Source organism: Eptatretus burgeri, chromosome 4 (assembly GCF_056783735.1).
Source record: "Eptatretus burgeri isolate ZD-2024b chromosome 4, Ebu_testis_v1, whole genome shotgun sequence".
Taxonomy (NCBI): Eukaryota; Metazoa; Chordata; class Myxini; order Myxiniformes; family Myxinidae; genus Eptatretus; species Eptatretus burgeri.
The window spans coordinates 99,619,672-99,642,171 of NC_140964.1; the positions used below are offsets into that span (position 1 = coordinate 99,619,672).

Genomic DNA, 22,500 nt, shown 5'->3' on the forward strand with positions numbered 1-22,500 from the left:
ATGGCCAGCATATGCGGAATGTGTGAGTCATACGCTGGCATACGTCGAAAAATTTTGAGCATGCTTAAAATTTGTCGGTACTCGGCGTACTACGACGTATGCCAGCATGCTTCAGCGTGCTCTTAACGTATACAAAACTGACCCATAACGTATTCGACGTGTGCCAGCGTATTCGGCAAATTTTTCATACGTCGGCATACGCTGGCTAAAACGTCAAGGTGTGACAGGGCATGACGGTGATGTTGACACTTCGATGTCTAGTGGGGTTATGATTTGAATCGTTGAGCGGCAGCCCTTTAATAGGTTATGCCATGTGATCGACGGCGATATGCTGCCGAGCACTATGCATACGTTAGACTATCGTTGGGCATAGGTTGTGAACGCCAACAACACGCTAAGCATTCGTTGGTTCAAGTTATCTATATGTTATCGAAACGTTCTGTGAACGTTACTAATACGTTATGCATTCGTCCAACTCGTTATGAATATGCTAAAAACTGAAAAAAACATCAATAGTTCAGCGTACGCCAGCGTTTTACATACATTTTGATACGTTGCCATACGCTGGCTAAAACGTCAAGGTGTGACAGCGGCTTTAACTCGGGAACCACGGACTACAGGTTTTGAGGGGGTCGCTACTGAGATATGCCTTATACAACGTGCAGACAAGACAGACAGACAGCATGCAGACAAGACAGAGTACTTGGTGATGTTTCATGGACGAGAGGACAGTGTCAAAAGCACGAATGTCGCTCGCAACAAGCGGATGTCCACAGATTCGAGCCCCCAGCTCGAACGCGCCGCGTGGCAAGATGGCGGTACCATACTCTTTCTTTTCCGCACTGCACGCGGTCTCCGTGCGCTCCGACCCCGCACAAGGCTGACGGCACAAGACCACCAGATCAACGATGGGCCTCAGCCGATCTCTCCCAAGGTCCAGCGCACAAACCCAAGCCTGGCCTGTTCACCAGACAAGGCCCAAATCGAGGTGCCGGGCTCCGGCAAGCGGATCGGCAAACGTGTCGCCCCGTGAGGTGAGCAAGGACCGTCAGAGGCTCCATCGTTTCCTCTCTTGCCTTCCTGCCTCGAAGCCCGACTTCTCAACTCCGTCCTCTCAGTTTCTTTCTCTGTAGAATCACCTTTTCTTTCCTTTTCCATGCTCGCCTCTCAAAGCCGGCTGCCGTCTCTCTCACGGCAGAATTACCTCCTCATAAGAGTCGATCGCCGACTCGACGTGCAGGCCGCCTCTGTTACTGCCAAAATATTGTTACTACGGGACCTACGGGGCTGGTTTCCAACCGTCAAACTTGTTTACCGGAAGAGAAATTGGGGTGGGGCTGGTTTTGTTGCTCCTTTAGTGGCGTTGATGGCGTAGTTGTTGAGATGGCGTAGTTGGCGTGGTTGTTCCAAAATAATGACAGGTAAAGAAAAATGGCTATCTCAAAGGATCGCAGCCCGGATGAATCACACATATTCCCTCTAAACAACGGGTGTGGACTAACTACACATGAATTTATCGATATATCTAACCTGAGGACCTTTCTGGTGTATTGCAAATTTCCACAGCCGTAACAATATATATGAGGCGCCGCGAGGAGGAGTGATGTAAGGGACACAACGGCCATTTTGGAGTTAATGCCATATAGCACTATTTTAACCCTCACCCTATCATCATCATATCATTAAATATGTCGCTTACATCACTCCTCCTCGCGGGGCCTCGTGTGTGTGTGTGTGTGTGTGTGTGTGTGTGTGTGTGTGTGTGTGTGTGTGTGTGTGTGTGTGTGTGTGTGTGTGTGTGTGTGTGTGTGTGTGTGTGTATATGTATATGTATATATATGTATATATGTATATATATGTATATATATGTATATATATGTATATATATGTATATAGATATATATATATATATATATATGTATATATATAGATATATATATATATATGTATATATATAGATATATATATATATATATAGATATATATATATATATATATATAGATATATATAGATATATATAGATATATATATATATATATATATATATATATATATATATATATATATATATATATATATATATATATATATATATATACAGTGGGGAGAACAAGTATTTGATACACTGCCGATTTTGTAGGTTTTCCCACTTACAAAGCACGTAGAGGTCTGTAATTTTTATCATAGGTACACTTCAACTGTGCAAGACGGAATCTAAAACAAGAATTCTGAAAATCACATTGTATGATTTTTAAATAATTAATTTGCATTTAATTGCACGAAATAAGTATTTGATCACCCACCAACCAGTAATAATTCCGGCTCTCACAGACCTGTTAGTTTTGTCTTAAAGAAGCCCTCCCATTCTCCACTCATTACCTGTATTAACTGCACCTGTTTGAACTCGTTATCTGTATAAAAGACAGCTGTCAACACTCAATCAATCAGACTCCAACCTCTCCACAATGGGCAAGACCAGAGAGCTGTCTAAGGACATCAGGAACAAAATTGTAGACTCGCACAAGGCTTGGATGGGCTACAGGACAATAGGCAAACGGCTTGGTGAGAAGGCAACAACTGTTGGCACAATTATTAGAAAATGGAAGAAGTTCAAGATAACAGTCAATCTCCCTTGGTCTGGGGCTCCATGCAAGATCTCACCTCGTGGAGCCTCAATTATCATGAGAAAGGTGAGGGATCAGCCCAGAACTACACGGCAGGTCCTGGTCAATGACCTGAGGAGAGCTGGGACCACAGTATCAAAGAAAACCATAAGTAACACACTATGCCGTCATGGATTAAAATCCTGCAGCGCACGCAAGGTCCCTCTGCTCAAGCCAGCGCATGTCCAGGCCCATCTGAAGTTTGCCAATGACCATCTGGATGATCCAGAGGAGGAATGGGAGAAGGTCCTGTGGTCTGCTGAGACCAAAATAGAGCTTTTTGGTTTAAACTCCACTCGCCGTGTTTGGAGGAAGAAGAAGGATGAGTACAACCCCAAGAACACCATCCCAACCATGAAGCATGGAGGTGGAAACATCATTCTTTGGGGATGCTTTTCTGCAAAGGGGACAGGATGACTGCACCGTATTGAGGGGAGGATGGATGGGGCCATGTATCGCGAGATCTTGGCCAACAACCTCCTTCGCTCAACAAGAGCATTGAAGATGGGGTGTGACTGGGTCTTCCAGCATGACAACGACCCGGAACACAGCCAGGGCAACTAAGGAGTGGCTCCGTTAGAAGCATCTCAAGGTCCTGCAGTGGCCTAGCCAGCCTTGAGACCTGAACCCAATAGAAAATTTTTGGAGGGAGCTGAAAGTCTGTGTTGCCCAGCGACAGCCCTGAAACCTGAAGGATCTGGAGAAGATCTGTATGGAGGAGTGGGCCAAAATCCCTGCTGCAGTCTGTGCAAACCTGGTTAAGAACTATAGGAAACGTCTGATCTCTGTAATTGCAAACAAAGATTTCTACACCAAACATTAAGTTCTGTTTTTTCTGACGTATCAAATACTTATTTCATGCAATATAATGCAAATTAATTATTTTAAAATCATACAATGTGATTTTCAGGATTTTTGTTTTCGATTCCGTCTTTCACAGTTGAAGTGAACCTATGATAAAAATTACAGACCTCTACGTGCTTTGTAAGTGGGAAAATCTGCAAAATCGGCAGTGTATCAAATACTTGTTCTCCCCACTGTATATATATATATATATATATATATATATATATAAAATATAAAATATATATATATATATACACATACATATCTATATATATATATAGATGATATATATACATGCTTTTTTCTGGCTTTGCACGACTTCAGCGCTGCCCCCGAGGAGCCTGTTTCGAACCGTCCTCGCCGTGCACTTCACCCCAGTTGCCGTTTGCCATTCTTTTTGTAGGTCACTTGATGTGATCCTATGGTTGTTCAGTGACATTTGAATGAGTTGGCGGTCATTCCGGTCAATGGAAAGTCGTTTTCGTCCTCTGCCAGTCTGTAGCTTTGTTGTCCCCAATGTCTGCTGCTTGACATTGTTCTTATGAACTGCATATTTGAAATTTTAGGGATGGAAGCAACGTGACGCTCACTGTATCCCTCTGCCATAAAGCCAGAATGGAACCCTTCTTTTCCTCACTCAAGACTTTTCTTTTCAACTCTTTTGGCAAGGTCAATAGTTATTTTTTTGATTCCAATTACTTTTGAGGTACCACTAGCACTGTTTTTGCCATCCAGCTGGTCCTATTGCAAGAGGATAGTGATGACCACAGCAGTGGTTTTTACACTTTTCCTTGTTAACGGACGGATGCCCGGACAACGCCTGTGACGACAATACCCCTTAGCCCAACTCGGGCTGAGGGGTAAAAAGTAGTGAATTGTGTAAGTGCTTTTTGCTTGTATATACGTGCCTTAATTAATCGGTTTAGCTCTGCCCTTATGTGCTCCCCTCATTTCCCCCCCATTGTAAATAAATACCCCGATTGTTCAATGTTTTAGCTCGTTCGTGTCCATTCCTTCATTGGCTTAGCATGCTGCGTGTTGGGAATTAGCAAGGCCACTGTAACAGGGTATTTGGGACCGGCGGAACTCGGCGATCAAACTGCTCGGATCACACACGGAACAAGCACGCGTAGCAGCTCGTTCTGTACGGGAGGGGTCGAGGGTGAATTTCCCCGGTAGATTGGACCACGTGGGTATTTAGGTAACTTGAAATTGGCAATCGACCTTACCCCACGTGGTCTGTATCTTGGCGAGTTCAGTCCAAAAAGGGACCCGTACTTTTCCGGAGTTTTCCCAAGAAGTACGATCTAAATTCCGGGCGATCGGTCGAGCCGACTCTACTGCTCCATCTGGTGGTCGTGCTCGTGGCCGACATCCGGTGCCCACAACATTGGTGTCAGGAGTGGGACGCGAACCCATCCACCTCTGTAAATTTGCAGGTTCGAATCCGCAACATTGGTGTTCAGAAGCGGGACTCATACCCCTCCGTCTCTACGAAATTCACGGATTCGGATCCGGGGTGTAGGGAGCGAACCCCCACCCCCCCGTATCCCCCAAATTATGAGCAGTTAAATTTTATTTCCAACACGCGACATGTCTAGCCAAGACGAGCTAAGGCAGGTGGGTAGTGAGGTATATGTAGTGTTAGAGGAACCAGAGGCCCAGGACACCACCATGCAGGTCGACCATCCCCCGCAACCAAACCCCTGAGGGTGCAATGGGAGCGGTGGGGGCGGCGGACAAGCACCCCCCCCCCCACGTGCGATTTCGCTTATGGATCGGATGATGGAAATGATGGGACAATTGATGCAAGATATGGATGCAAATATGCAGGCACTAAGGGCGTTATGGATGCGAACGCACAGGCACTGAAGGGCGATTTACAAGCCACGAATGGCAAAATGGATGCGATGAGGGGTGACGTGGATGCAAATATGCAAACACTGCGGGGTGAGATGCAGTGCATGGGGTTGTACCTCCAGGCTGGGCAAAAGGCAATAAGGGCGATTGCGCGTGGCGAAATGCGGACGACGGAATGCATCATGGCGGCGCCACGTGGCAGAGGGACCGAACCGAGGGAGTGTAATGGCTGTCAGGCCCGCGATGGATACGGGTGAGGTCGGGATGACGAGAGACGCCGTCACGATAATTGGGGAGACTGAAATTAATAAACACGAGAGGACGACGGAAATGAAAACAGAGACACAAGGAGAAATGCAGGAATTAAAAGAAACTACCATCCGTTGAAGACAAAATCTTCGATATCCCCCACCATAGTAAATGAGGACAAGTAGCAAAAGGCACCAGTTCAATATATTCTTGATGTGTGTACCAAATTTCATAAATAAATAGTTAATAGTTTTGCAACTATGCTCTGGAAACAAAGGTTAACCTCAATTGTTTCTTAATACCCAACTTGTTTCCATGGAAAGTGACAGAAATTTTTTTTGGGGGAAATCTCTAAAAATCAAAAGGCACCAGTTCACCACTTGCTTGATATGTGTACCAAATTTTGTAAATATATCTTGAGGGGATTTGTAGTTAAACTTCAGAAACGAAATGTGACGGACAGACGGACGTACGGACGGACGGACGGACGGACGGACTGACGGACGGACGGAACCCATTTCTATATCCCCCGCCAACTTCGTTGGTTGGCAGGGGATAATTAACAGAGATACGGGAGATAGATCAGGCGACGGAGACGCAGACATCCAAAGAGGGGAACGAATTGGATGAGGAAATTGACAAGCACACACAGGAAGAGATAAGGAGGGACAATGGAGTTGAGCTGGGGGAATGTGTCTTGACCCGGTGCGAGCAGCAGGATAGCCTCCTTAAGGAACAAGGGGAGACGCTATGCTCCCTTGAAGCAGATCGCGACGGGGTGAGTCTGGTCATGCTGAATGAGGTAGAGGGGATGGCTGATGCTAACGGGTACACGCGCAGCTTGGGGGCTAAAGACACCCCGGGTGTGCTTGTGGTAGCGCGAATCCCCAGCGTGATTGTCCCGGTGTGTGTGGTAAAGGGTATGAGTGTGTCGAAATGTGTTGTGAAACGTGCGTATAGCGTGAGTGAAATAGCTTGCGTGAGTGAAATAGCAAGCGTGAATGCATGCGTGAAACGCAGACGGGTCCAGAGGGGAAACGGGAATGGCAAGCCTAAGAGGCCGCGTAGAGCTATTTTGGTAACCGCGCCGATCCCACGAGACGCCGCGTACGAGGCCCCTTCGGAATTTTGCGAACGGCCCTCGCGCGCGCGTCTTCATGGAGGGATTTCAGCGCGAGAACGTCCTGCGTTTCGGGAAAGACCGTCGCGCTGACGGTTAAAATGTAAGCGAGTGTTGGGTGAATTCGGAACACGGGGGTTCCCATGTGGGCATGTGTCCGGGGCATCACTTACTGCATACCGCGTGTTCTGTTCACGGAACGCGCGGAGCGGGTTTCCGGGACGATGCGCGCGTGCTGACCGGCACGGAAAACCGCGCAGGCTCGGTGCGCGGCGTCAGCGGGAATCTTGCTGCACGAATGCCAGGGAAACGGTGCACGTAGTCCCGCGTGGGGAATCCCGCGAGAGCGAGCGCTCGGTACGATTGGCAGGGTGACACCATGGCTGCACGTATTGCCCATTGGAAGGGATGGACGGGCATGCCGTAAACCACCACCATGGTGCTGCAGAAAAAAAAAGAGCCTCGCTCAAAGTATACGGCCCTGCAGGATGTGGTGGACATCCTGTGATTGGACAAAGGAAGCACTCGTTAGTGGGAAGGGTTAGCGATAGTTAAACCGGCTTCATGGGGACATGAGTTGTTCCTCATGGAGCCCGTGGAATGGAGTAGTTAGAGGGATTTTAGGATAGATTTAGAAAATTGATTTTTGGGTTTTTCTGGAAGACACAGACAGATATGGAATGTGTAGTGGGGACATAGCTTAGCTACGTAGATTAAAAGGAATGTGCATTAGTGTAAGGGATGACGAGGGAGCATGAGTTAGTTTGAGGAATTTAGTTCAGAGAGTGGCAGTGAGAGTGTGTTGAAAAAAAAGAAAAAGTGAAAGAAACATAACGAATGAGTGAGGGCCAGCGGGCCTGAGTGTATGTGGAGCAAATGTGGAATGCATGGTGCGAATGACTGAGTGGGGGGAGTAGTGATTCCCACCCAAGGGACCCCAGGGTCAGTTTAATGTTAGTTAGTGGGTTAGTTAAATTTACCAAAGGGAGGTCGTTTTGTTGTTGGTGTCAAGAGAAGGCACGAAACCCATTTGGAGGGGTGCATTAGTAAAATTGACTGGCTGGGAGCATGGCTTGGGAAGGTGAGTACCGAGTAGTGGGCACCCCGGGCACCGAAGTAGTCGGCCAGAGTAGGCCAAGGGTCCAAGGGACCGGGATAGTGTACTGGGCACGGGCGACACGCGGAACGGGACCCGGAGCACCAAAGATGCCACGTGGGCATGAAAGGGGGGGGGGGCAATGCCAGGAAGGGCAACCCCCCTTGTTCATAGGGAACAGGTAGGCTCGGAGAGAGCCTCAGGGCCCTGGGGTGCCATAGATAGAGTCCGGCAGAGGGGGAATCCCTGCCAAGTGAGCCACGCTGCCCAGCCACGAAATTGTGCAAGGGCACAAATGAAATTGGAGGGCTTGGCTGAAATTTATAATGGACACCAACACAGGCGATGGGAATCATGGTTGTTCGAACCTATAGTTTAAGTGACAGGCGTTTTGGAAAGCCCCGGGGTAGTTTAAGGTTAATAAAAAGTCATCACTATCCGGAAGTGGTGCGTGCCCGTACGGAATGTTCACCTGCATTCCACGAATTATCGCTTGCATTGGAGTAACAACTGCTGTGATACTTCCACACAGAGTTAATTAAAATCCAAATTAAAATCAAGTTTACCTCCCTGTCCTTGCTTGTCATGACATTCGCTGCCATTGACCATTGCCACTCCTACGCCATGGTAACTAAATGGCGCCCTTTCCCCATCGGCCACGCCGACGCAGCAACGTGTCTTGTCATTGGTTTGGTAAATAAGTGGCCGCAGCAACGTGTCTTGTCATTGGTTTGGTAAATAAATGGTCACAGCAACATGTCTTGTCATTGGTTTGGTAAATAAATAGCCACAGCAATGTGTCTTGTAATTGGTTTGGTAAATAAATGGCCATAACTTGGGAAGCACTTGTCCGATTAATATCAAACCTTGAGGACGCACATACTCAGGTCCCCAGCAATATACCTGGCAAGTTTCAATTAGATCGGACCAGTGGTTGTCGACAAACAGCGGTTACAGACACACACACACACACACACACACACACACACACACACACACACACACACACACACACACACACACACACACACACTGTTGGAATTATAGATAGATACAAGTGCCTGTAAAATCCAATCTGGCTTCGAAATTGAGAAACGAACGATACAGAAAATAAATTCGGAGGAATGTATGTATATTCAATTTCCACCCTGCTGAAACACCTTCTTTTGTGCCTTTTGGTTGGCAACGACGCGATCACTTCGGAGAAATCGATTTGCTTCATCATCTCGGATTCAACACAGAGCAGAGTGAGTGTGGACATGCGCACCTGCCCCACGGTCGACCGAAGACAATTTTTCACGCGCTTTAGTGTGCTGAAGGAGCGTTGACCCTCGCAGCAAACATCGAACAATATATTCGGAGGGCAACAAAAACATTGGGGGATGTCTGTGTCAAATTGTTGTGAATAATGTACTTGGGCATGTCCGATGCATCGATGAACTTGGAGTATTTCGAGCAAAGTTCTATTTCCTGAACTATGTCCATTTCAATGTCAGCAGGGTACGCTGAAACCAGTTTCTCCGCTCTGCGAGAGAGTGCATCATGGTCGAGGCTGTTGGCCATGGGGATGAATCCAAACAGATCCGTGATTTTCTGATAGCTCTCTCTTCTCCTATAGATTTCTGTCAGAAGGCGATCGAGTATAGAGAAGTACGTCTCAACTCTGAACTTCTCCCTGACAGATTTTGGGGTTTCTTCTTCATCGTCATTTTCATCGAAGGCCTTCTTTCGCCTCTTGACCCGACAATTATCATCAGTGTAAATGATGGACTCAACCATTTTTTTAGCGCGGTCCTCAAATGCATCGAATCTTTCATCGTTTTGAAGCGACTCTATGTATTCAGAGAGGGCATCATAATGCTGCTTAACCGCTCTGACATCTATTCCAGGTTGTTGGAGACATCTGTTTAATCGATCAATGTTGCCAAGTAGATCAGAGCAGACAGCAAAGTATGTTCAGAGGGTGCCAGTATGTTCATACTCAGCGCGATTGAGCGAACGTTACCCCCACCCATCAGCCAGACGATAGCGGCGACGCCTGTGATTGGCTGAGTTGTGATGTGATCATATGGTTCCCACGCTCGATGTCGATGATCCCTGTGTCTGGCAGCATGCCAGCCACCTTCGCTCATGGTGTGTACAGCCTTCCTGCACATGTTGAGTCACATAATTAAGACTGAAAAAAATGTCGTCAGAAATTTTCGTAGGCCAAGGCCCGGGCCTCACGGGCCTAGTGGTTAATCCAGCACTGGCCATATGCCATCCCACATGCCATTTGAAGAGGTAGCCAGGCTGCCCAATGCGGTCTCTGGCTCCCTTGTGCAAGAACAGGGAGGTAGCCGGCTGCCCAATGCATTCCCTGGCTCCTCCCTGAAATGAACTGGATGGAACTGGATGGAAGATGCAAGAAACAGGGCACGGGCTGCTCAATGCAGTCCCCGTGGTGTGGCTGCCTGCAGGGCAGTCCTTGCAAACACTGGACGATCCTAGCGCACATGGTGATGGATGATGAACACAGGGGCAAATGCAAATAGAAGGGCCGCAGGCATGGGGCTATGGCAAAGGCAGGCAACAAGGCAAATGCGGAACAGGCGATACAGCACAACAGGCCGGCAAGTGAAGCTGGCCAGCCTCTGGTCTCGTTCTGCGTGGGTCTGGCCGCTCCGAAAGTGGGCTCGGACCTAACCGACTGTCTCCCCCCAACCTATCGCCTTTGCCTGTCTCTGTCCATACCCACTCCCTTAATTTGCAACATAAAACAAATTTAGCCCCTTTTAATTTTTTCTTTTTCTTTTTTTTTTCTTTTATAATTTCATCTCCTGAACCCACTTCCTGTCCTTCTCCGGCTAACCTATCCTGTCAACCTAGCCTACTCCCAACCCCTACGTTCCCTTTCTGGAGGGGAACAGGGAGAGACTAGCGTCATGTCTCAAGGCCCAACAAAGCCTCAGAATGGCCTCCTTCAGATTTCAGCAATCTACCAAGGTGGGTCCAGCGGCGTACAGAGGGCGAAGGGATGGATGGTGTGAAGGGGTACATTACGGGTTCCGTCGAGGGTGTGAAGACTCGGTAGATCGCCACGTGGTCTTTAGGTATTTTGAAGATTTGGCAAATAACCCTGTACCACGTGGTGGAAATATTGACCCTTCACGGTCCAAAAAAAAGGACCCGTACTCTTCGGACTTTTCCGAAGAAGTACGATCTGAATTCCGGGCGATCGGTCGAGCCGACGCTGCAGCTCCATCTCTCGGTCGTGCTCGCGGCCGACGTCCGGCCCCGCAACAATATATATATATATATATATATATATATATATATATATATATATATATATATATATATATATATATATATATATATATATATATATATATATATATATATATATAGTAGCCCGAGAGTTACTTTACCCCTGATAAATTTCTCCCACTTCCCTCCTTCGCTTCCCCTCTGCCCTCGCCCCCTCGCCCACTATGATATGCGGAAACACTGACTCAGAAGAATGATGGAGCACATACAGATACAATGACAAATTAATTATTGTAAGTACTGTACAATAAAACCTTTATATTAAAAGAGTACAAGAACAATGCTTCACTGGGAAGGGGTAAAGTGACTTTCAGGCCACCCTGTATATATATATATATATATATATATATATATATATATATATATATATATATATATATATATATATATATGTATATGTATATATGTATATATATACACACAGCTCTGGAAAAAATTAAGAGACCACTGCAAAATTAACAGTTTTTCTGGTTTTACTATTTATAGGAATGTGTTTGAGTAAAATGAACATTTTTGTTTTATTCTATAAAATACTGACAACATTTCTTCCAAATTCCGAATAAAAAATATTGTCATTTAGAGCATTTATTTGCAGAAAATGACAACTGGTCAAAATAACAACAAAGATTCAGTGTTTTCAGACCTCAAATAATACTGTTACGGAAATGGCCCTTAGTCGGCTACTAAATATAGGATTAGCCCAGATCCCCCATTAAATGCATGTTTAATTTAAATGCATGGACGTTACATGTGTGTCGCGAGGTGTCACAGGCTGTTATTTGTTGTGCAGTGGTGGTGTGTCGAGGGCTTCCTCTTCTTCCTTCCCCTCTCCGGACGAGGCCCCACCCAGTCGGCTGAGAGGGTGTGACCAAAAAGAGGAAGTAAAACGAAGGGGAGGAGTTTTGTCGGCTTCGTAAAGGGGAGGAGCCAGTGGCTTGGAGGCGAGCAGAAGAAAAATAAGGCAGTTGTGATTCTGAAGAGAAGTACAAAAACTGCAGGCGGCTTTGAGGCTACGAGCGCCGAAAAGGAGTAGTTCAGTTTTGGGAGAAGTACAAAAACTGCAGTCGGTTTTGAGGCCAGAGCGCCGAAAGGAAAAAGGAAAATGAGTGGTGTGGTCGGCAGGGAGAGGACCTGGCTGCTGTGCGAGTCTGGAGTCAGCTTCGAAAGGAGGTGATCGACAGGTTCAACCTGCGTCTAACGACGGAGCCTCTGACTGTCCCGACTCACCTCACGGCTCGACGACGTTTTGGAATCCCATGGACCCAGCCTGCCGGAGCCCGGCACCGCAATTTGGCCATGTCTGGTGAACAGGCCAGGCCTGGACTTGTATGCTGGACCTTGAGAGAAATCAACTGAAACCCATCGTCGATCTGACGGTCTGGTGCAGTCGACCTCGCGGGGTTTGAACGCGCCGAGGCTGCGTGTGCGGGCACTGCCGGGAGCAAGAGTACGACACCTCCATTTCGCCACGCGGCGTGTTCGAACTCGGGCCTCGAATCCGTGGACATCGGCTTGTTACGAGCGACATTCGTGCTTTTGACACTTTCCTCTCGTCCATGAAACATCACCAAGTACTCTGTCTTGTCTGCATGTTGTTTAAGGTATATCTCGGTAGGGACCCCCTCGAAACCCGTAATCCGTAGTTCCCTAGTTAAGAACGGGTTATAGATTGTTAATAACATTGTCGTGAATATTTTGCTTGTGTTGTGCTCCCCGATGTGCCCCAGAGGAATAAATCCGCCCGATTTGTTAAAAAATTAAAATAAAAATTTTTTTAAAAAACTCGTGACAGACTTCGAATCCCGACACCGCGGAAGCCATTAACAATTGGTGTCTGGAGTGGATTGAGAATCCCTCCGTCGCCGATCTTCAACACTGGAGTCAGGAGCGGGATATTTGGACCTGTGGTGCATTTCGCACTCCGAACATTGGTTACGAGAGGCGCGAGAGAAAAAAAAAACGGTCCAAATTTGCTTTGATTTTATTTTGAACGGACCGGGTGTAAAACTTGGAAATTATAAAGAAAATGGAGTCGCAAAATGGCGGCGCGGCTCCACCTTGGCGCGACACGAAGCGGGAGTGGGCTATTAATAGCGCAACAAACGGCACAACACAAGGCAGAGGCTCCCAGCCACCGGTTCGGACCACGTGGTCACAGCACGCGCCATGGCAGGCGAGGCAGGACGACTACGCGAACATTGGCAAGCTTCAGACACAATTGAGGGATGCCTTGGAGCAGGTGAGGTGTTATGAGAATTATATAAAGGAGGTACAAATTAAATTGGATGAGGCACAACGGCACGCAGATGAGGTTCAGAAAAATGATATGTACGAGGGGGTACAACAATTACAACAAATGGCCGATGAACAGAAACAAATTCCGGAGCTGGAAGAGGACTTAGCCAACACAGTCGAGGTACTATTTAGAGAAATGATTAAAGTAGAGTGGCTTACCCGTGAGTTGTTGGAACTAGAGAAGAGCGAACTGAACAGAGGAATAGAGGAAGAGCAGATTGGTATCTCCCAGGATAGGAATAGCTTGGAGGAAGAATGGAAAACAAAGCTAGAAAAGGAAAAAGGTGAACACGATTTGGAATTGAAACAACTGAAGGAAGAGGTAAGATCAGGCAATCAGATAAGAGAAAGCCTCGAACAGAAGATAAAAAGAGGAGAGAAATCTCTGGAGCAAAGGAAGGAAGAATTGTTGGAAAAGTCAAGACAGTTCGAAGAACTACAGGGAGAAATGAGGAAAGTAGAGTGGAGTACCCATGAGTTGGAACAAGAGAAGAGTGAACTGAACGAAAGAATAGAGGAAGAGCAAATTAGTAATTCCCAGAATAGAGAACTTGGAAGAAGAATGGAAAACAAAGCTGAAAAAGGAAAAACGGAACGATTTGAAATTGCAACAACTGAAGAAAAAGGTAAGATCAGAAGATCAGATAAGGGAGAGCCTGGAACAGGAGATAAAAAGAGGAGAGAAAAATCGTGAGAAAAGGAAGGAAGAATTGTTGGGACTTAGTTTCGAGAATTAATGTCCAGGGGAAATGTACTGGCACATGAACTGGAAACTAACTAGGAATACGGTAAGAGAATGGACGACATGAGGGAGATAGCATGCAAAAGAAGTGCGGAGATGAGGAAGGAATTATGGGGAAAACCTTCTGAGTTACAGAAACACCAAAACAATGACGGAATTACAAAACGAGCTGAGGATGTTAAGAGAGGAAAGAAAGAGAACGGAGAAAGAAACGTTAAGGAACCACACTGTGCAGATCGAACAGTTAGAAGCCAAAGCAAAATTAAAGAATGAGATGCAAGAAAGAGTAGTGAAAACAACTAATGAAACAGGAAAAGGAAATCAACCAATTGAGGGAAACGATGAGATTGGAGAAGGAAGAACAAGAGAGACAGTGGGATAAGAAACAAAAAGAGCAAGGAATGAAACAGGAAAAGGAGATCAACCAATTGAGGGAGACGAGATTGGAGAAGGAAGAACAAGAGAGACAGTGGGAGAGGAAACAAAAAGGACAAGAAGAACTAATGGAGAAAGCAAGGTTGAAGTATGCGGAGAAATTGAAAGAACGACGAATGAAACAGGAAAAGGAAATCAGCCAATTGAAAGAAACGATGAGATTGGAGAATGAAGAACATGAGAGACGGTGGGTAGAAAACAAAAACAATATGAATTTGAAATTGACCAAATAAAGGAGAGAGCAAAGTTGGAGTCCACGGAGATGGAAAAACTCTGGAAAGATAATGAACAACTAAAAAGGCTCAGAGAGGAAGAACGACTCAAATGGAGCCAGGAAGTAGAACAGCACAATAATGTGGGATGCGTGATATCACCACAGGGAGTAATGTTAGTGGTGCGGAACTTGATTGACATCACTCGTCGGATGACACCACAATTCGAGCAAACCCTGGTGATGGAGACATTGAGGGAGCATACAGGGTTGGTAACGAATGAAACACATTTTGAGCAGGTCCAGCATGTGGAGCTGACAGCCCCAGAGGAGTGTGGCGAACCGATGATGAGCAACCTGCTGGAGAGAAGCGACCGGACAGAGGTGACTCTGAAATGAAGCAGGTACGTGGGCGCATGCATACATGGTGTGGACGATGAACTTAATGTAGGAATTGAATTTTATGTTAATAAAGACACTGTTCGATGGGTGCACGTATGTGTGACCCCAGAATGTGTGTGTGGAATGCCTGTGAACGAATGTTGTGAGCCCACAGTCCAGACCCACAGCTGTTGTGTTGTGAGCCCACAGCACCGGTATGTGCTGCCGAGGCCAAAACGTGTGTGGGTACTCACCTGGTGGTCGAGAATCTTCTTCTTCTTTCGGCTGCTCCTGTTAGGGGTCGCCACAGCGGATCATCCGTATGATCTGCATCGTGATTTGGCACATGTTTTACGCCGGATGCCCTTCCTGATCCCTGGTCGCCTCTTACAACACAGGGATATGGTACACCTATTTTAACCGGGGTATACACCGGCCCAGTACACTGGTACTCATTTCGCCGATCTCGGAAGGATGACAGGCTGAGTCAACCCCCTGGTGTATTAATTCAGTGGCCCAACGGGGCTTGAACTCAGGACCTTTTGGATCCCAAGCCGCTGCCCTAACCACTGCGCCAACACCAGGCTTACCTGGTGGTCGAGAATATAACCCTGGAATGCGAGGCGGTTGATCAGTATGCAGGCAAGGTTGAGTGTGTGGAAGATCAACACATAACCTTGGAATGTGTGCAGCCTGCTGTGAGTGGGAGTCCTGATCGTGAAATGAGTGGTGACATAGGAAATAGGTGAGAGGTGCAAGGGGAAATAGAAATGCCACCAGGACAGAACTTGAGCCAGGGGACGGAAACCATAATGGACAGCTCCACATGGGTTCTTACAGAGTTGGAGGTGCTGCATCCAGAAGCAGGCTTTAGAAATTGGATTTTAATTTCTCTATCGGCCTCACAGGAACTTTGGGGTAGAGCACAGATGAGTAGCAAGTGGCACTGGCGTGTGTCACTTGGTTTTCAAACGTTTCTGAGCACACGAGGGGTTTGGCTGGCTGAGTGGGTTTATCTGTCTTGAGGGAGTTATGGAGAAGAGGGTGAGGCCATTCCACCGATTGGGGTTTACCTGATTTCCATGAACCCTGGAGAAGAGGGGGAGGCCATTTCACCGATTGGGATTTACCTGATTTCCGTGAACCCTGGAGAAGAGGGGTAGGCCATTCCACCGATTGGGGTTTACTTGATTTCCGTGAACCCTGGAGAAAAGGAGGGGATGGACCACAACCCCCATTGAGGCGTGACCCCTTTGAGCCGTGGCGGAAAGGTGGCGGGGTCATGTAATGGGAAATGAGGGATTCGTTCCCTCACTCCCCTTCCAATGAGCCGAAGAAACAGGCCATATTGGGATGTAAGAAATTTTGATTGAAAAGTGTACTGAAAGTGATTGAAAATTGAGAGATGACAGATAGTGGGGCAACTTAGCTAAATATAGCCTAACAATTGTGCATTTTGTGAGGAAAGCACCAAATTTGGCAAACTAGTAGCCGAACATATTAGGAACAGATTTGGCTATTGGGCCATCTCAAATTCAGCCGCTGATGGCTGTGGCAGCCATTTTCCACTGCCATCAAAAATTTTGAGATGGCCCAATATCCAAATCTGTTCATAATAGGTTAGGCTATTAGTGTGCCAAATTTGGTGCTTTCCTCACAAAATGCACAATTGTTATGCTAAGTTGCCCCACGAAGAAGGCATAAGAGTGGCACGAGTGGCTTTGGGTGATTATTGAAAAAAGAAAGTGGTGGAGACATTACAGGCAGCGCGTTAAACGCACCTGAAACAAGTGGATGACAAAGAGTGGCCTGTTTGAGGGAAGACTGAAATGCCTGGTTGGAACCATGCAGAGGTTCCATGGGGCTAGTGAAGAGATTTTGATGTCTTGTTTAAACTGTTGGAAATAAACGATTTGGGCAGTATGGAGGAGGCTAGCGGACGACGGACGTAGTGACAAATTGATTGGGGTTTGATGAAAAAGTGTACCAGTTAAATTTGATGACCAAGTGGGATCCGAGGGACTGGTGTGTTTGTTTTCACAAAAAGTGAAAGGTGTTGGATGGTGTTGTGGACTGGGTGTGTGGCACTGTGGAATGAATGAATAAAGAGTTTTGGTGAATGGCGTGATTGTGCAAATGAGGAGAGTGAGTGCGAACAACGTACCCTGTCGGGCCTGCTCGGCTGCAATTGTGCATCAATCACGAGGGAGGGCACTTTGAAAATCGCAAATAAAACAGCTTGGTAGAGTTCCGTAATAATTTTTTCTTGAATAAATGGTTAGATAAACATGTCATTCATTTATTTCTACCTTCTTGTACACTGTAATACAAATTGCAAACAAACAATCAACTGACAGAAATCGAGCACTACTTCTGACTATATACATATATATATATATATATATATATATATATATATATATATATATATATATATATATATATATATATATATATATATACAGGGGGCTGCGAAAGTAGGTATAGAGTAATGAAAAACAAAACAAAACGTATTTTATTGATTATACAAGCATATCAATAATAACATACCAATAATAAACATATTAATCGCTCAAATGTTCAAGTATTAAATGAATCCCAGCACCACTATTATAATACTGGTAATCCTGGTATAATCCTTACTGTATACCTACTTCTGCAGCCCCCTGTATGTATATATATATATATATATATATATCTTATTCTTTTGGCTGCTACCGTGAGGGGTTGCCACAGCGGATCATCCGTATGATCTGCATAGTGATTTGGCACATGTTTTATGCCGGATGCCCTTCCTGACGCAACCCTGGTCGCCTCTTACGACACAGGGATATGGTACACCTATTTTAACCGGGGTATACACCGGCCCAGTACACTGGAACTCATTTCGCCGACCTCGGAAGGATGACAGGCTGAGTCAATCTCCTGGTGTATTAATTCAGTGGCCCAATGGGGCTTGAACTCAGGACCTTTTGGATCCCAAGCTACTGCCCTAACCACTGCGCCAACACCAGGCTATATATATATATATATATATATATATATATATATATATATATATATATATATATATATATATATATATATATATATATATATATATATATATATATATAAATATATATATATATATATATATATATATATGTATGTATATTGTTACACATCTGGAAACCATAGCATTCAACATACAGTTCCCAAAAGTTAGTTATGCCGTTAAGTACATGTGAGATAGAATCTCTCCTTGTGTCTACTGGAAGAATCAAAGGTGTGCGTTGCGACGATTTAGGTTGGTTATATCCTCCAACGAATCATCCAACGGACCATCCAACCAATAAAACCAACTTGCTACTGAACAAGCGTTTCACTCGCCCAACGGAGTCTCGCTTACCGAGGCAAAATCCAAGCGAGGTACATCTTCTGGGCGGATCCAGACACGCCTGAACAGGGCGGAGTTTTCCTAACAAGGCCGTAACCCCGCCCAGAAAGGGGCAGGCCCGTGGGAGCCCTGTCCAATCAAGGCGGACAGTCACATCTGCTTCACCGAGCCCCGCTCCGGACGGGGGCTCTTTTGTTTCTTTTCGTTCGTTTTTAGCAGGTTCGAGAGAGATTTCGAGAGAGGAGCACGTTGGTTGGGTGCGTCACGTGTTGGAGCTGGGGAGGGAGTCCAGTTGACTCAAGAAGGAGTCCAGCTGTCCGTGGCACAATGGATAGTGCATTGGACTTCTAGTGGAAGCAGCAATTCGAAGGTTGTGGGTTTGAGTCCCGCCGGTCTCCACGGACACGAGCCCCGCGCGTGTGACTGTGGGCCGGGTTGCACGGCCATTGGCAGGTGCCCCGCCGAACTGCGACCCCCAACTCATCTCTCCTCTGGCAGCGGGGATATTTTCAATAAAACATCTGTGTGTGTGTGTCTGAGTGTGTGGGCCCGTCTTTTAATTGGAACTGCATCAGTGTTATTCCACCATTGTAAATCTTCCTTGTATATTCGCGAAAAGTCTTGCTCAATGTCCTTCTTGCTGTAAATAAATCTTATTGTAGAAATGTTCCCAGTTCATTTCCGTCCTTTCTTGCATTGGTCCAGCATGGTTCGGATCTGAGTTTAGCCGGGTTTTTATACCCCATAATCCGTACATTCAAGCTGGTACGTTCTTGGCAGGCCCGCTCGACTGCATCCGAGCCGGAAAGGTAGTTGGCAGCTGGTCGTCGGTAGAGTGATCTGTTTTGGGTAAGACGTGCCGAGGGCATGGAATCCGAGTAGTCGAAATCGCGTAGTTAATTTGGTAAATTGGTTCTAGACAAAAAGACCCTACGCTACGCGGTTGAGATATTGACGTCCACGGTCGGTTCAGCGACCCGCCGGTTCACGGAGTTATCCGTAGCGACGGCCTACAATTCCGGGGAGTCTGGTGGGAGATGACGTAACCTCCGCCACCTCGTGGTCGTTCTCACCACCGACCCCTGGCCCACAACAGTTTGGTAGTCAGGAGTGAGATTCGAACCCCACGCCTCCACAAAAAATTTATGGGATTCGGACCAGGGGTGTGCTTGACACCCCCCACCCGTCCCCCATCGCTTTCCCTCCAAATTAAGAGCAGGATTTAAATTTTATTTAATTCTTAGTACAGACCATGGCGGACCAAGACGGACTGGTACAGGTGGGTTTTGAATTAATCTTAAAAATAATCTGTGGCTCAGGACAACACCATCCAGGAAGACCCTTCCCAACACTCAAACCCAGAGGTAGCATTGGGGGCAATAGCGGTGGTGCATGAGCTCCTCCCGCATAAAATGCCCCCGATGGAGGACCGAACAATCTCTGTCGGATCCGCGCCCGATCGTGGCGGATCGGCTTCGTCGGGGTTATTTGACATGAGACAGATGTTGGAGATGTTGATGCAAAGAATAGATGCGAGTGTGCAAGAAATGAAGGGGGATATGCAAAACATGGAAAACAGAATAAATGAAAACATGTAAAGCATGGGAATGGATTTACAAAACCAACAAAGGAGTGATATGCAAGTGCTAAATGGGGATATGCAAACACTGAAGGCGGGTCAGGAAGAAATGAAGGCGGAGTTGGTAAAGGTGAAGGGTGACATGCAGACCATGAATCGGAAAATGGCGGATGAGATCAGAACTGTACGTGGTTAAAAGACTGAGTCGTGGAGGAGTGTGGGGGCTGTTTGGACCGCGGTGACAACGGGCGAGGTTGAGGTGACGAGTGACGCTACCATAGTCACGAGTGAAACCGGTATACTCAGACAGGGGATGACGGGAATAATGAAAGAAACGCAGGAATTAAAAGAGGTGACGGAGACGCAGAAATCAAAAGAGGGGGACACAAAACTAAAGAGGAGCACACACAGATAGAGGGGAAGGTAAGGGACATTGAGGTTGACCTTGGGGAATGTATTGAGACCCAATGCGAGGGTCAGGTTAACCTCCCACAGGGACAAGGGGAGACGGTATGCTCCCTCGTAGCAGGCCGTGACGAGGTGAGTCCGGTAAGGCCATACAAGGTCGAGCGGTGCATGGTGCGAATGAGCACATGCCGAGCTTGGGGGGTATAGAAACCCTGGGATATTTTGGGATAACACCAGCCCCCGATGTGAATGTCCCAGAGTGTGTGTTAAAACGTGTGAGTGGTGCAAATAATATGATCGGGAGACCAGGTTGAGTTGGCATATGTAAGTGCATGTGAGGAAATGGAACACGGACCAACGCAGACGGGAGACGTGGGTCGTGTAACGGACGGGACTATTTTGGAAACCGCACCGGCTCCGTGGGATGCTGTGAGAGGTCCGTTCCTTATCCTACAAAGCGCAGACGAGCCTTATGAGGAGCCGGCGTTGGAACATCCCGTGATTGGTAAGAAACCACCACATGGACGGCTAAAATGAAAGCAAATTGAATTGTGTGAATTTGGAAAGCACGTGGCCCCATGTGAGCACGTGTACAGAGGCCCACGTGCTGCTCGCCGCAAGTACTGTCCGTGGGACGTGAGGAGCGAGTCTCGGGGACAACACAGCCGGTTCCGTCTGCGTGGCAAGCTTCACAGAGCGGTTCGTGTGCAAGTGACGTCACCGGGGATTGCGCAGCACGAAGGCCGGGTGAGTAGCGCACGGTGGCTTACATGGTGGGTAGCTCGAAAGCAAGCGCTTGGTGCGATTTACGGGGTGACGTCATGTATCGTCCAACGGAAGGGGATGAGCGAGTTGTAAACTGCCGCCCTGGCCATGCAAGGCCTACCGAGCCTTTGCACGAGTACCCGATCCCTGGCCAGGATGTAGCGAACATCCTCATCGTGGGCAAAGGAGCATTTGTTAGGGGAAGGGTTTAGCGATAGACAGACCGGCGTCATGGGGGTATGAGCAGTCCTCCATGGAGCCCAGTGGTATGAGATAGGTGAATTTTAGTTTAGAATTTAGAATAGATTGGAGACATGGAACGTGTAGTGGGGACGTAGATTAGTTCCGTAGAGTTAAAGAGAACGTGCATTTGAGTAAGGGATGACGGGGAGCACAAATTAGTTAGGGGGACGTAGTTGTTAGAGTGTGTTGAGAAAAAAAAAGAGAAGAAAGAAATATGATGAGTGAACGTGGGTGAGCGGGCCCGAGTGTGAGTGGAATGCATGGTGCGAATGAATGATTGGGGGGAGGAGTGAATCGCACCCAAGGGAACCCGGGGTTAGTGCAATGTTAGTTAGTGGGTTAGTTAAATCAACCAAAACGGATGTCGGTTTGTTGTTGGTGTGAATGAAGGCACGAAACTTGTTGAAGGATGCAGGAGTCTATTGACCGGCTGGGAGCGTGGCTGTTGAAATGTGCGCATTGAGTAGAGGGCCCCCCGGGCACCGAAGTAGTCGGCCCGAGTAGGCCATGGGTCGAAGGGACCGAGTTAGTGTAATGGGCACGGGCAGCCCAAGGAAACGGGACCCGGAGCACCAAAATGCCACGTGGGCATCGACGGTGAAGATGCCAGGAAGAGCATCTCCCACGTTCGTGAGGAGTAGGTAGGCTCAGAGACAGCCTCAGTGACCCAGGGGTGCCGAAGTTTGAGTTCAGCAGATGGGTAGCTCTGCCAATGCAGCCACGCTGCCTAGCCACGAAATTGTGCAAGAGCATGAGCGAAAATTTGCTGGCCAGGCCCAAATTAATAACGAACACCAACACAGGCAACAGAAATCATGGTTTCTCGAACCGATAGTTTAAAGGGACAGGTGTGTTGAAAAGTCCTGGGGATAGATTAACGTTAATAAAATGGTAGGATAGATAGGAAACGTGTACCCC

The 22,500-nt window shown here is 47.0% G+C and overlaps 2 protein-coding genes across 10 annotated transcripts in view; one reads left to right on the forward strand and one right to left on the reverse strand.

The window, feature by feature from the left end:
• The window catches only part of LOC147028744 (uncharacterized), a 44,037-nt gene that overhangs the window by 17,346 nt on the left and 4,191 nt on the right, over positions 1-22,500 (forward strand). Inside the window, exon 1 of one of the 2 annotated variants that reach the window (XM_085879429.1) lies at positions 11,579-15,231. The exons of the other annotated variant lie outside the window; for it this stretch is intronic. Coding sequence (XP_085735555.1) covers positions 13,171-14,133 — 963 coding nt within the window. The 5' untranslated portion in view covers positions 11,579-13,170 and the 3' untranslated portion in view covers positions 14,134-15,231. Of the gene's footprint in view, positions 1-11,578; positions 15,232-22,500 lie in introns of those variants that run through there. 2 annotated transcript variants of the gene reach the window in all.
• The window catches only part of LOC147028745 (coronin-1B-like), an 89,188-nt gene that overhangs the window by 8,074 nt on the left and 58,614 nt on the right, over positions 1-22,500 (reverse strand). The gene's annotated exons all lie outside the window — the stretch shown is intronic.